The 14,434-nt window shown below is 34.7% G+C and overlaps 1 protein-coding gene across 1 annotated transcript; it reads right to left on the bottom strand.

The window, feature by feature from the left end:
* Positions 1-180: 180 nt before the first annotated feature.
* LOC105443359 (fibropellin-1-like) lies at positions 181-12,924 on the bottom strand. The gene is made up of 14 exons (XM_030985083.1): positions 12,921-12,924; positions 12,577-12,690; positions 11,929-12,042; positions 10,171-10,284; positions 8,641-8,904; positions 8,029-8,145; positions 6,727-6,837; positions 6,271-6,384; positions 5,792-5,905; positions 4,921-5,034; positions 4,605-4,718; positions 3,330-3,410; positions 2,926-3,013; positions 181-2,307 (listed from the first exon to the last, which is right to left on the bottom strand). Exons 1-14 carry the CDS (start codon positions 12,922-12,924, stop codon positions 2,064-2,066), a joined length of 1,707 nt encoding a protein of 568 aa, XP_030840943.1. The 3' UTR covers positions 181-2,063.
* Positions 12,925-14,434: the final 1,510 nt, after the last annotated feature.

Genomic DNA, 14,434 nt, shown 5'->3' on the forward strand with positions numbered 1-14,434 from the left:
ATCTGCTAAAATAGTAAACAGGAGAGCCCCAATAATCACTCAGAAGACATTCTCGTGCTTACAAGCGCGACGTTTGTTTTTTAATTTTGAATGGGCACGGTTTTTTTGAAACCTCAATTAAGACTTGAACTGAATAATTCCACCTATCAGAATACATGCACATTGATTCACCACATGAAGTCGAATGCCAATGCTATTTAATTAACATACAATTTGTTAACAGTCAAAGCAAATTCGTCAACCCTACACATAGAAGAAGTCTCGCCAGGTAATGTGTTAAGTGGGTCGACACCGGTGCCGTTTGGATTGACTACTTGTTTTTTGTCAAGTATTACAGGCAACTCCAGGGACGACTTTCATGAACACGTATCCAGCGTTTGTCTCGCTGTGCGTTTACATTATGTTTTCGGCACTCGTCGGTTTAAGTAATCTGAACGTGTTCTAAATAGGAACATGTGCCGGGCAGAAAATGTTCTAACACGAATAATGTTGAACCACGTTCTCATCAAACAAGTCTGAGGGTTTGCCGATCATAACTTTAACTGGATGGGGCATACGTAACCTTACCAGCATTTTATATATTTTCGGGACGCGCTTTTTGATATTCATTTACGCATTAGCACATGTCAATATAACCTATGTATCCATATGCATCAGTTATGTCCTACCTAGCAACAAATTATGTATGCAATTTAAATTGTGACTGTTGAAATACAATTATTCGTAAAAGTTGAATAGAATATTTTGGAACTTCACGAAAACGTATGAATGATATTTTGATTACGTTACTAAAACGATCTTTTTCGTTTGGTGTTTTACCAAAGGCAATTAATCTATGCAACTGTACACGAGTTCACTTGTACTCGCACTTGGTGATTTCTCGAGTGTAGTGAAAATTAAAGTTAAATTATATCCTTGTTATTTCCCATGCCATAGTTTGTACACCATAGTACAGCGATACAAATATATATAATTATACATCGATGCATACATGATGATTCTTATAATTATTACAAATATATTCCAAAGTCTGAGCACTTTAATAGCTATTGAGCATTAGGTGTCGAAAGACCTTTGGTTTTCTTCCTTCCAAATTCACTTCAAAGCAACTAGAATGATCCTCAAAGTACCTACAATAATGTTTGACTCGACGGAATTCACATCACAACATTACAAGATGTTGTACAGTGTCCAAGAAGAAAAAAAAACGAAAGTCGAAAACAAACGATTACTGTTAACAAACTAAGAACTGTACTGAAATGAAATACCTAGCTTTTCATACAAATAGAAGTGCTTTCAAATGCTACGCTGATTCGTTAATCTTTTGATCTAAGTAAACAGAGTAGTAGATATCACCCTTAAATAGCAGAGCATGTAAAAATAGAGAAATGAAACAATACACAAAATATATATATATATATTAGAAATTGGTAAATAATAGAATAGAACGAATACAAAGAATCTTAATCACTATCTAATGTTTTTGATTTCTATAAATCATTTTAAATTTGTACAGAAAAAATTCTTAAATCTCTAAGTCTTTTTTTTTTACTCTGTCATTTCTTCAAAGTGACTTTTTTAGATGAAAATTAATCCATTACTTTATATTGTATTGACCACAACCACGAAATTTATTTATGCTACCGCGCGTTCGCAGATCACGAAGAACCTGAACTGTCTTTAACCGAAAGGGACGCGTTGCGATGAATACTTTTTGACAAGGTTCCAAAGAAAAAATAAATGATCAATGATTTAATGAACATGAAATGTGCAAGATCTTGAAGTCCAGAAACGAAATTAAATAAAAAATGAGAAGTGTTAACTGTTGTCAAAAATCCATATATTCAACGTATAGTTCAATATTAAAAAAACTTTCGGAAACGACTTTCGGAAAATCAACACGAGGCAATTTCAGTGGCCCTGAACATCACATTTTGAAATGTGCGAATATAACAATTACGTCTTAAATCTGCACGTAACTTCTATGGGATATACAATTAAAATTGACCTTGAGGTAACTTGTTGAAAGTCTTTGCGAACATGTTATATATAACTGCGTCCTTTTATATAATATCCATGTAAGGCTGTTCTGCATATGTATGGTCTAGTTGTCCTTCGTCTGAGCGGTCTTCTCCGTCATCAGTCCTCTCAATCCTGGTGCCGTATTGTATTGATGCTTGTGTTGAAGGTAAAGGTCGAAGTTCAACTGATGGGTAATCATATGCATGGTCTAGTTGTACTCCGTCTGAGCGGCGTTCTCCGGCAGCAGTCGTCTCATTTCTGGCGTCGTTCTGACTTGATGCTGGTCTTAGATGTAAACAGAAATTACCTTAAAATAACACTAAATATCATCAAGTTCCATGTAGCTAATAAGCATCGAAAATGAGCTACAGAAACGCCAAATTCAGATGTGGATGTAGATTAATTTTACTAGATTATACTCATACCATGCTAATCACGTAAACAGTCCTGCGTTTATTATGTGAAATCATTACAAAACTCTCGACCTATTTTCAAAAACAATAATGTTCAAATGATTAGCATTCCTTGCTTCAAGCAGGACTTCTGCAGTGTAATATCGATGAGTCCATATAAACATGTATAATAGAACTGTAAGTATTCTTTTTATACAATTCTACAGTGTGAGTCCAAAAAAAATTACACCTAGAAAATTGCTAATTATTAAAAAAATCATCTATGAACAGTACATTATCATAAATTTTATGAAAAATTGGTCCGCGACAGGTCATATCTGAGGAAGGGATTTAATCAAGGTGTCGATTCTCCTTTGAAATCTAGCGCAGCAGTATCAATTTTGCCATAAATCCACGTAGCCTAAGGTATATAAGCTATGAAATTGACAGATATGAATTGTGTTCGTAGGCAACAATAACAACAGCACCATCTTATGAACAAAAAAATTACCTCTTTATTTTTTTCACGTAGCATAGGAGGAAACAAATGACCAGGATAAGCAGAAGTACAACAGCCGCCATTAAGATGTAGATGGTATCTATAAAAGCAGTAAAAAGCGAGTAATGTGTAATAAAAACATAATATATACTAATCGGTGACGGCTAATAAAAATTATTTAAAAAAATAATACCAGAAATGCAGTCTCTCTAAAACATAGGTGTTTATATCTATCTGTATAGGAGTACTGATCGTGCTCAATGAAAAACCACACTCCAAGACGCCTGATGAATACATACCTTTTTAAAAGGAGGTACATGCACATACAAATTTCCCCGAATTCCATTCATTTCATTGCCCCCTCCTTTTTAAGGCAGAAACTTTACAACGTTAAAATACACAAGCATATCACTTACAGTTAATTGGTGCTTTAGGTTCAGTTGTTGTAACAGGTCTCGTAGTGAAAGCCGATGATTGTGTCAAGGGATCTATTGATTCTGCGTGATGGGTTTTAGATAGATAGATAGATAAATGGTATTTTATTCCATCTTTCATGAATGGCAGTTTCACAACTGAATTGCACATGCATTACATGAATTGGATATATACATTGTAAAAAACTTACATAACATTTAGTTAAAAATTATTTAAACGTGTCACGTTACTACTGCCTAAATACAATAAACAATTAAAAAACACTTAATGAACATAATTTCTACCAAAGAAAGAAGAAAAAAGGTATAAACATAATTACATGCCAACATAATATGGACTAAGGCAAATTATACAATAGTTCGTCATGTTACAATATTGCACGAATCTGTTTCTGAGTTTTAGCAATCGGCTTGACATAAGTGCCATGTTGAAAATGAGACTTTACAGTACCTGGTAGGAATTTATTCCTTGAAATGCTAGAGCGCTATAATGGCAGCACAGCTAAAGCCGGGGTAATAATATCCATGTTTGGAAGCGCTTAGAGACTTAATTGTGATTCGCGCTATATAAAAGCTGAATATTATTATTATTATTATTAAACGTTCACGCACACAAATACCTATACGCAGTGTAAGAAGGAAGAGCACACAAACGTTGTGCATATCCATCAGAGCATATTAAGTCTTTTACTACCTTCGCTACTAGGTATTGGTCAGCTAAAATCGTCCTTTGTTCGCTTGGGTCGTACTGAGCTAGTACACGGTCAAAGCAATACGGGAACATACTGTGTTCATGTACATGTACATACCCATGATTGACAGCAAATTCGGATGATTTGCCCTCCAAAATACACTTTAACATTAGTTATTATCACTCCAAAAACAATTCCTCCGAGGTCACTATTGCAATTCACACACGATTGTAGACAAATATGACAGCAATCAGATAGCTTGTCGGTCAAAATCACGAAAATTGCAGAGAAACCTAAAAATGATGTGGCTGCCGGTTAAGCGCTCTCTCTCATGATAGATAGATTGAATGTCGAATCGTCAACATGTTTGAATAACACTTGCTAGTATTTTATTGGACAGTAATATTTATCTCCCGGAAGTATATATATATATATTTATAAACTTCTACAGATATATTTCCCTGTAATCACTAACAATCCAGGTATTGCGACCCATTGACTCTCAGTATCATTACTACCATTCAGGGGCAAATAATTTTCTTTCTGTATTTCATCGTTTACTTACGTGTTTCACAGTTGGTGCCTTGGAAGCCTGGAACACACTGACAAATGTAAAATCCAACACTATTGATACATGTTCCTCCATTCTGGCAAGGGTTACTAATGCAAGTATCAGTTCCTGGTAAAAAAAGAAGGGATAACACAGCTTGATGTTAACAATACTGAACACTTTCTTGTTCGTTGAATGAATGTAGGCCTACTGATTCCCTATGCCCACATTAGATTTGTTACTCTTCATAGAGAAGATTTGAAAATTGTTTAAAATTACAGCTTTAATAAACATGTTATCGAGGAAAAATGCAGCTCTGTTTGGAACTTACTTCTTTCACAGCTGGTTCCCTCAAAGCCTGGTAGACACATGCAGGTGTATCTATTCGTATCGTCCAAACATGTCCCTCCATTTATGCATGGCTGACTGGAGCATTCGTTAATATCTTTAAAAGAAAAAAAAGCATAGCTCTTCCTAAAATAAACACCTTTCACTTATGACTCATTTTCATCTTATTCAGAGGTATACAAGTATAATCTTCTTTGCATTATCAGTGACGACCTTACGTTCTAACACTCCAATGTTTTAGATATGTATTCATGCCGAGGGGTCTTTGCATATTGACATGTAGCCTAGAGTATATTGGAGTGTTGGAACGTAGAGGAGTTGAAAGACCTTTGAACATCGCATGGATGTTAAATCGTAGATGGCCATATGTAAATGCTATAAGCAAAGCTGTAAACGACTACTCTTTATTTCTATTGTGTGTGTGTGTGTGTTCCCTTTAGTGTCATTCTTTTATTCAATTTTGAAAGATGCAACTTTGTATAAAACTATGTATGTATTTGTCTTTGTATTTTTTTTTACAAGGATACTTTATTTATTACTTTATTAAATGAAATGTGAATTTGAAAAGGAAAAACACCAGAACAGTACAACAAAATAGGTACCTTCAGAATTTTCTAAAACATTGAATTTTCACATATCATTAACACAAAACAAAGAGCTATGCATAAAGTAATGCTCAATATCTAATCCAAAACAATGATTAATCTATATCATCTTCTACTTCTTATTTAAGTATGCTGATATTTATTGTCTTGTGTCACAACGCTATCTTCACATTATTATTTCCTGTTCACATGATTATTATGCTAATTCTCTCTAAATATGAATATAAAACAATGGAGTATAAAACTTACTTGTTTCACATCGCGTGCCTTGGAATCCGGGTGCACATTGGCATATGAATATAGTAATTGCATTTAGACACGTGGCACCGTTGGGGCAAGGTCCACTGTCGCAAACATCCACCTCTAAATCAAATATTAGTCATAACAAAACAAAATGTGAACGTCTTTCATTGAGAAGAGGAACGAACTAGCAAATGTTATGTGGTGTAAAGTAAAGCTTCCTAGCAGACTTTGAATGTTCTACCAAGAGAGCATAGCTGACTCTAGTCGCAAAAAGAAATGTGCAAACTAAAACATTGAGTTATAAAGTCATAAAGGGATATAAGAAAGAGCTTATATCTATTTAAAGTCTACAAAGACATATTTCACTCCGAAAATAGATCAGTTTGAAAATGCGTATAAATTACACACATGTATGCAAATAGTATTTTATAGAGATTATTTCTACATTCCTTTTAACAAAATTCTCTATTTATCCAATTACTCACGGGTTTCACAGTTGGTACCGGTAAATCCAAGAGCATATTCACATACATATCGATTGGCCAGATCTTCACACGTTCCTCCATTTCGACAAGGGTTGCTCAGACACTCGTTGATATCTGTTAATTAGATGATTAATTACAATGAGGAAGTCCATGCAATATTCTTAACCCACTAGATTGTCAATCAAAGATATTCTACCTCTAGATGATAACGTAAACATGGGTATTGAGAATGTTTGACAGGAGACCAACACCTACTCAAATTTGTTTTCAAAGGCTTTAATTAAGTCCTCTAATCAATTATTTTATGACATTTTCTCCTATTTATCTTGGTTCTACATTAACTAGTATAAAGATTATACTACTGAGATAGCGAAAATAAGCAAAACACCAGCTATACATGTCCCTGTTGATAAATCATGATATCTTCAGCATTTTCAAAAAAGGGAGAATACTTACTCTCTTCACAGTTTGTGCCTTGGAAGCCCAACTCACAAATACAGATGTAAGAGCCAAATGTATTGATGCATTGGCCGTTCACACATGGGTTTTGGTTACACTCGTTGACATCTTGAAAAACAGAAATTTAAAGAAAGTATGAAATGTGATTTACGACAATCTTTTTATTTCACAATACAAGCTAAAAAATGGGAGGTTATGGGAGATTTTTTTTTATCGTAGCCATATGCAATCACTTTGCAATTAGTTTGGACATATACACTAACAGAACTTTTATTATACGGTAACATATTTCGATAAACATCAATGTAGTCTTATCTTCCAGTTGAATCTACTATTATAAATACTCAAACATTGTTATCTATTGTTGCTATTTCATTTTGTTAATGAGTTTTTAAATATATTCAGAAAGAATCAAATATTGAAACTTAGTGGTATACTTAAATACAGAAATCTCTCAATCTCCAGGTTGGTTTATTTTTACATTTGGCCACAGAAATTAATGTTGAAAAGGTTATATTACAAATAAGAAAAATGATCCCTGCCCCAGCACAAATATCTTGTACCTGTACCTGGTAGGAAGAAATTCATTTAATGCACGTGCACCTTGTCATGGTAGCCAAGCTAAAGCCTGATCGAGCTAAACGAAAATTAATTTTACGTTTACAGGGACCTTGGGGGAAAATAGTATTAATAATAATGAGGCTATCCCGGATAATTATGCCCAACTAATTGCTGATGCTGTTAATATTGTTATCGATATTAGTATTAATAGAAGTAGTAGAAGTTGTAGTAGTATTATAATCGTTATTGCTGTAATCATTATTATTATTACAATAATAATAATGATAATAATAATTTTACTAACAACAATAATAATAACAAAAACAATAATATTGGATATTTATATAGCGCACGTATGCACCATGCATGGTGCTCAAGGCGCTCCAACTATCACCCCGGCTCTGCTAGGCAGCCGATTTTGTGCGCTCACAGCATTCAAGAAATTCCTTCCGACCGGTACTCATTTAACACCTGGGTAGAGAGTGGCAAATGTAATTAATATCTTGCCAACGACATTAGTGCTGTGGAAGGACTTGAACCGCGAACACTGTGATACACAATCCAACGACTTATCCACTAAGACCACAACACCTTAACATCATCATTATAAGTGTTGTTTTTGCTGTTCTTGTTATTCTTATTAATTTAATTATTATCAGTTGTATTATAATTATTATTATTACTATCATTATTATCATTATAATTATTATTATATCATACTGACTTGGTAACTCTTACCCTGTTCACAGAAATCCCCTGTGAATGCACTTGTACACTGGCAAATAAAACCACGAGCAGCTGTAGGTTGATCCTGACATGTTCCACCATTGAAACAAGGTGAAATGTTACATGGAGCTACGGGAAAAGGGGAAATACATGCAAAACAGTTAATGTCTTCATAACAAATTATCACACGTACATTTCTAGAGAGACGATTATGGTTCAAATCCACTCGTCTAACCTGTTTAGAAAAAAAATAACTCAATTGGCAAAATCAGACTTAGTCATTGCCTGGCTAAGTACACCAGAATGATTTGACTTACCAATGACAAATATGCTCTAATTCTCTCGAAGTTTCATTTAATCATTAGCTTTCTCATTGGCCAAACAATTTCTCGATTTTCTTGTTATTATTTTGTACCATCATGGTGTCTGTTTTGGTAATTGTCAATTTCAAAGCGTAAATGGCTCAAACTATCTTTAGATGCGCCGGAATTACAAGTACCTAGTCTACATCAGAACGGTACATTTTTTATTTATTTATTTATTTATTTATTTATTTATTTATTTTTTTTTTTTTTTGGGGGGGGGGGGGGGGGGGGTTCCTGGTGGTTTGATTTATTCACTTACGAAGGATTGTTGTTCCAAAATCTTCACTGAGTGGGTAGTCAACCCCATCCGCAGTAGTTTCCAGAGTAACTATGTAGGTTTTCCCCGGTTCAAGTCCCGTGAATGTTGCAGACGTCTGAGAGCCTGGCAGTGTTTGGGCAGGTGGCGTGGAGCTTCCGTCGATACTTTGGAGAGATATCCCATATAGAGTGACTCCAGGCTGTGCCGGCCAGTCAAAATTTAGTGTAGTGGTTGTTGGAGTTGCAGTGAGGGGTATGTTTCTACCTGTGTCAATTTAATCGGAAGAAAAATTTGTATGAAAAACATCGAGTATGAATACCCTTTTTTTCTCCCTAGGATCTAGTACCAGTATGATCGGTTTAGTATTGCCGAAAAACTGTTCTCAACTCTTCTTGCAACTGGTCTATCCTACTGGCTGCATACATTTTTCCACTCAATTCAATTTATTATCCCTTTAAACACAAGGCAAAGAAAAGACAATCCAGTACTTGTATTTCAAGAATAAAAATAAAAAGGTAAACTGAATATGTCTCATTTTTTCCAGATTATTATATCAATACATTACGAAAAGTTGATACATTGATAGCAAATTTGTTTTTAAGATTCCACAAACATTAATTGAAAAGTTTTTATTTTTTTCAGATTTCAGTAAAGAATGATACATGTTATAGCCATTATTACGTAATCTCCAATATGTGATACATGTCTTCAATATTGAACCATATCGTTTGTTCAACGAGTAAATTATATCGATTTTTCATATTTATAAACCTCTTTCACATTTTTAACTGCCGATGTAAAATACCAAATGGGAACATGAATGGCCAGGAGCGTCACGATGTGACGGAAATGTGCGCTACATAAGAAGCCACAATTATTATTATTATGATGATGATTATTATTATATAACCTCACTTTTCAACATAGCATTTACAAGTTTTTGTAGCAACTTGCACATTAAACAAAGAGAGAAAAAGAAATGTCGTCCTCTTCCAAGCAGCTTGAAAGGGTTGTGCAAACAGACCATAAGATATTTTTTTTTAAATGCATGGTCATTGGTGTACTTTGGGGGCAAGGCACAATATATACTCAGTTTGCTGGTCGACACACAGGCGCGTACACAGGGGGGGGGGGGGGATTTGGGGGGTTAAACCCCCCCCCTTTGGTAATTTTTTTTGTGTAAACCCCCCTAAATTTCTCTAACCCCCCCCCCTTTTTGATTTTTAAAAAAAAAATTATTCCCATGGTTGACCTAAAAAAGCTGACCTTACCCATCCCCCCAACGGAGCAAAATGTCAAATTTTCAAATGTCGTGACCCCCCCCCCCCAAAAAAAAAAAGTGACCTCTTACCCCCCCCCCCCCCCCCCCCCTCCCCCGCTTATTCAGCGGCTGGCTGACTCGTTGCGAAATTTTCGGTCCAATTTATAAATGTTAAACCCCCCCCCCCCTTGAAAAAATCCTGCGTACGCGCCTGGACACATAACCCTTTATACAAAAAATGATAATGTTAAAAAATGACGTGCACTCACCTATTCGGCATCTAGAACCCTGGAAATCAGTAGTGCATGAGCACACATACTGATTGACGCCATCCCTGCAGGATCCCCCATTTGCACATGGAATGCTTGCACACTCGTTGATATCTATTCAAGACAAATAGAACACACTTTTGCTACATCCCTGGTATTGTAAAGTTCATCTTCACATTTTGCAATTGTCAAGTGGCACACGATATAGTACACTCTAGTGATACATGGTATAAGTTTTATTAAGGTTTGCTTTGATGGAGTGCTAACCAACTCTCTGGGGGCGGGTATGGCGGAACCCACTCTCAAAGGAGTATAATATTCAACCACCACGTTGGAGTGGATTCTACTGTAATTTGGAGTGAAATACAAAGAAAATTATCCCTAATATGCTTTGACAAAACTAATAGTTTTCCCTCTATTTACGGTTCTGAAATAGTATGAGATTGACCTCATTTGGATTCGATGAGGTTAGACACAAAAAAGTTATGATTTCATTTGATTTATCCCAGAAAATGAATGTTACTATCGTATAATATCATGTTACTAAATATATGACAGCACATATATATATATATATTAACTCAACATTTAGTATATTCGAGTCTAACTGTAATATTTGAAGTGAGGCTATTCGTATACAGAAAACTCTTAGCAACTGTTTATGTTTGTAAAGCCTTGTTACAATTTATTCGTTCTGTGGCAGATCTAGTGCTCCAAGAAGCAGTTGACGTCATATTTGAAATCAGTATTCTTCATGACGTTGCTATTAATCTTTTTAGCCCATGGAGTTCATGATCAATAAATGTGATCAAAGAATGAGTGAACAAACATTTGTTTGTATTTAGAATTTTTGAACTTTTAATTTATCTTAATACACAAGTTAGCTTTGAGAAAAGAAGTAAATCTTTACAAATAAAGAAGATGATGTTTGAAGGTTTGCATGGTGGTATGAATAATCGCGGTAGAGGTTTACGGTACACCATGTGTAAAGTCCTAGAAGGACTAAGGAAGGACTCACTCACTCCTGAAGACGGACAGTCAACCTGTCCGAAACGTCGAGTCTACTCTCCTGCTCCTGCTCTGCAACTCTACTCAACTCTCCAACTCAATCCAGTCTTCTACTCAAACCTCTCATCATGTCTACAACTTTCTGGTTTACAGTCCTTTTCAGGACTATACCCACTTCCGAAAGATACCCTTCCTTCCAACCTCCACTTTCTCGCCTTTCCATTTCACTTCTATTTTCTATCCACTTTCCTTAGTCCTTCTAGGACTTTACACATGGTGTACCGTAAACCTCTACCGCGATTAAATAAAGAAGAGTTTTTCACACATTCACGTAATTGTCTTTAAATTGGGGAGTACTAAAATTTGATAAAAATTAATATGGGTGAGAATACTAATTACTGTTGAATTTTGATAAGTCAGAGATATTTTTCATGGATATTCTGATGTAAGGTTCGACAGGGTTTATTGTTCCTGTCTTGTCAGAGCTATCCCCTGGGTGTTCATTTAAGGTTTGAAGAAAACACATCAACTCTTGTCATCCTAAGCAATCGAGAAATGATTTTTTTTTTTCTTTCAAGAATAATCCTCCTCCATGAGCATGTTTATCGTTCCACACAAAGAATTGATAAGGGAGTGAGCCATATTTTATATATGTGGGTGAAAGCTTGCTTATCATATTCAAAACTCAATTCGAACAAATGGATTTCTTGGTGGCATTTCTACAATGATATGTTTCTTTTAATCTCTTACTTGTTTCGCATCTTATTCCAATGAAGCCAACAGCACATGCACATTCAAATGACGTTACTCTGTTGACACATGTCCCTTGGTTAAAACACGGGTCTGAAAGGCATGGGTTCAATTCTGTTTCATGGAGAAAAAAGTCATTAATTTTTGTTTTTGTTAAGCATTTACAAATATTTGAATACTTCCATATACAAAAAAAAAATTCAAGAATAAAATTAACATATGAGATGTAGATATGAAATACACATTCACACAAAATGCCGTTCCAACATAAACGGGGGGAAATGTTTCTTTGTGACGTGGCTATGAAAAACTTAAAAATCATAGGAATTTCATGTTCAATTCTTGCATAAGGTCGATATTGGTGCTCTTTGTATTTAAGCCTGTTGTATATATTAATGGAAATAGAAGCCTTCTTGAAAATGATATAAAACTACACTACTCTGGTATAAACTTTGGTGTTCGTAGATGGCACATTTAGGTGAAACTTAACATCTTTTTCTCCCATATGTCAAGATGTAACTACTATACCATGTGGATATAATTCTATCGCTAAAAGTACGAACAGTAAAGATTAATTTGTTGAACCTTATGAACCTTATTATTTGATAAACACTTAAAAGAATAATAAGGATGATATATTCAACTCACGAACTGCACACATATTTCCAGTAAACCCTGGTGCACAGATACAAGTGAAGCTACTAGGTCCATCTACACAAGTACCTCCATTTAAGCAAGGGCCATTTCGACAGTCGTCATCATCTGTTAAAAAAAATAGAAAAAAGTAAATAACTCTGCCGTGTTATTGTTTGAACTCATTGATATTTGAATAACTAATGAACATATTTCAAGACATTTGTTATATGACAATTCGCAGAATTTTGGTATGTTGTTGTAATTTGCAAGCTGCAATCCATGGAATTCATGTAAATGCTACAAGGGAACATTTTGATGTGCATTTTTTTTATTTTCCCAATCTTTTAATGCCATACCCATGATTGTGTTCCAATACAGGGCAGTGTTAGAGTCAATTTCATTATAATAATGTTACAAATAACATTAATTTGATAATTTGCATTGTAAAAACTAAGATTACCCGTATAAATTTGCATAAATTTGTATATAACAACAGTCCAGATGGTATGAAGCGAATGAATAGAGCAACATGAATATTTACAGTGAAAACAGAGATATATTCTAATATTCTAAATTTCTATATATATATATATATATATATATATAAGGTTTGATCACTTTAGCAATCTAAAAAGTATGTCATGTAACTATCCCACAATTTGTATCTACAGGGAATTCAGAAACATCGAATTGTATACGGACCAGTTTGAGAAACAACGCACTTGCATAGTAGGTAGATTAAGAATGACCTAAGCGGCATCCACTTTAATCCCATAATTGCAATGTTGGTTCATGTGCCAATCAAAAATCAAATTCTAGATCTACATCAAATAGTGCCAGCACACGATTTGTCACAATAGTGCAATATTACTGCAGCACTCCAGAGTAGTAATTTATAATCCCAAAACTTGAATCGATACATTGAAAAATTGCGTCTATACTCTCGTTCACGTCCGTTCTATTTTCTCTTCGTTCCTAAACTTCTTGCAAATTTGTATGACTAGGTAAGTTCCTCTTTTGACAAACACTGGGTTTTTACGTCATTTTTTGTAAATATATTTCATTGTACATAATGACAGATATATTTGGAACACAACGACACTAAAGGGTAGTATCAAAACAACAACCCATTCTCCTTGTCTATGAAATGAAAATAAGTGGCGTCGGACAACTGTCGAATGGTGTGAGATCCGTCTTGGAGCAATGTTTTGCCAAGAGGTTCCTGTAAAGCTAGCCAAGGCCACGGGTATCATTGCTCAACAACTGTCATAACAAATGCTGAGCTACAGGTGTCAGATACTCGCGATAGGAATTCTAGACTGAGGTAAACGTTATAAAGGCAACATTTCTAGCCAAGTTGATATTTGTTGTACGAGATGAGAAATGCTATGATGCACATCTTGCTCCGGTATGAAATAAAGATAGTAGACTTTGTATGTTTTGTGCTGAATTTTCAAGTACATAAACCAATTATGCCAAAATTCCATCCTTAAATTCGTATTAAGTCTATGATTGCATGATATAATTAAAAAATGTCCTTATGATGATAACAATAATAGCAATAACAATTATAATAATAATTGGAAGAATAAAATGGATAATAATTAAAACAAATAATGATAAAAGATACTAATAAAGCGCCGAATCCACTTGAAATCGAATGGTGCACTTGAAACATTAAACAGGGATCATATAAAAGCCTCTGCATTATGAACAAATGAACAGAATGAGGTATTCATACATTAATGACAGAACAATTAATTATATGCCGAATTGAACAGATACGTTTTAAGATTAATTTCAAACACTTCAACATCTGCTATTACAAATCTCTCGAGGGATAACATTCCACATCGAAGGCCCTGCATGA

This window comes from Strongylocentrotus purpuratus, unplaced genomic scaffold (assembly GCF_000002235.5).
Source record: "Strongylocentrotus purpuratus isolate Spur 01 unplaced genomic scaffold, Spur_5.0 spur5_scaffold_14, whole genome shotgun sequence".
Classification (NCBI taxonomy): domain Eukaryota; kingdom Metazoa; phylum Echinodermata; class Echinoidea; order Camarodonta; family Strongylocentrotidae; genus Strongylocentrotus; species Strongylocentrotus purpuratus.

Excerpts from the sequence above, each read along its gene's own strand:
- LOC105443359 (XM_030985083.1), bottom strand. Across the intron at positions 8,146-8,640 it reads TTTTGGAACAACAATCCTTC|CTCCATGTAACATTTCACCT; the intron begins GTAAGTGAATAA and ends CTTTTCCCGTAG. Across the intron at positions 6,385-6,726 it reads AGGCACAAACTGTGAAGAGA|ATATCAACGAGTGTCTGAGC; the intron begins GTAAGTATTCTC and ends TCTAATTAACAG.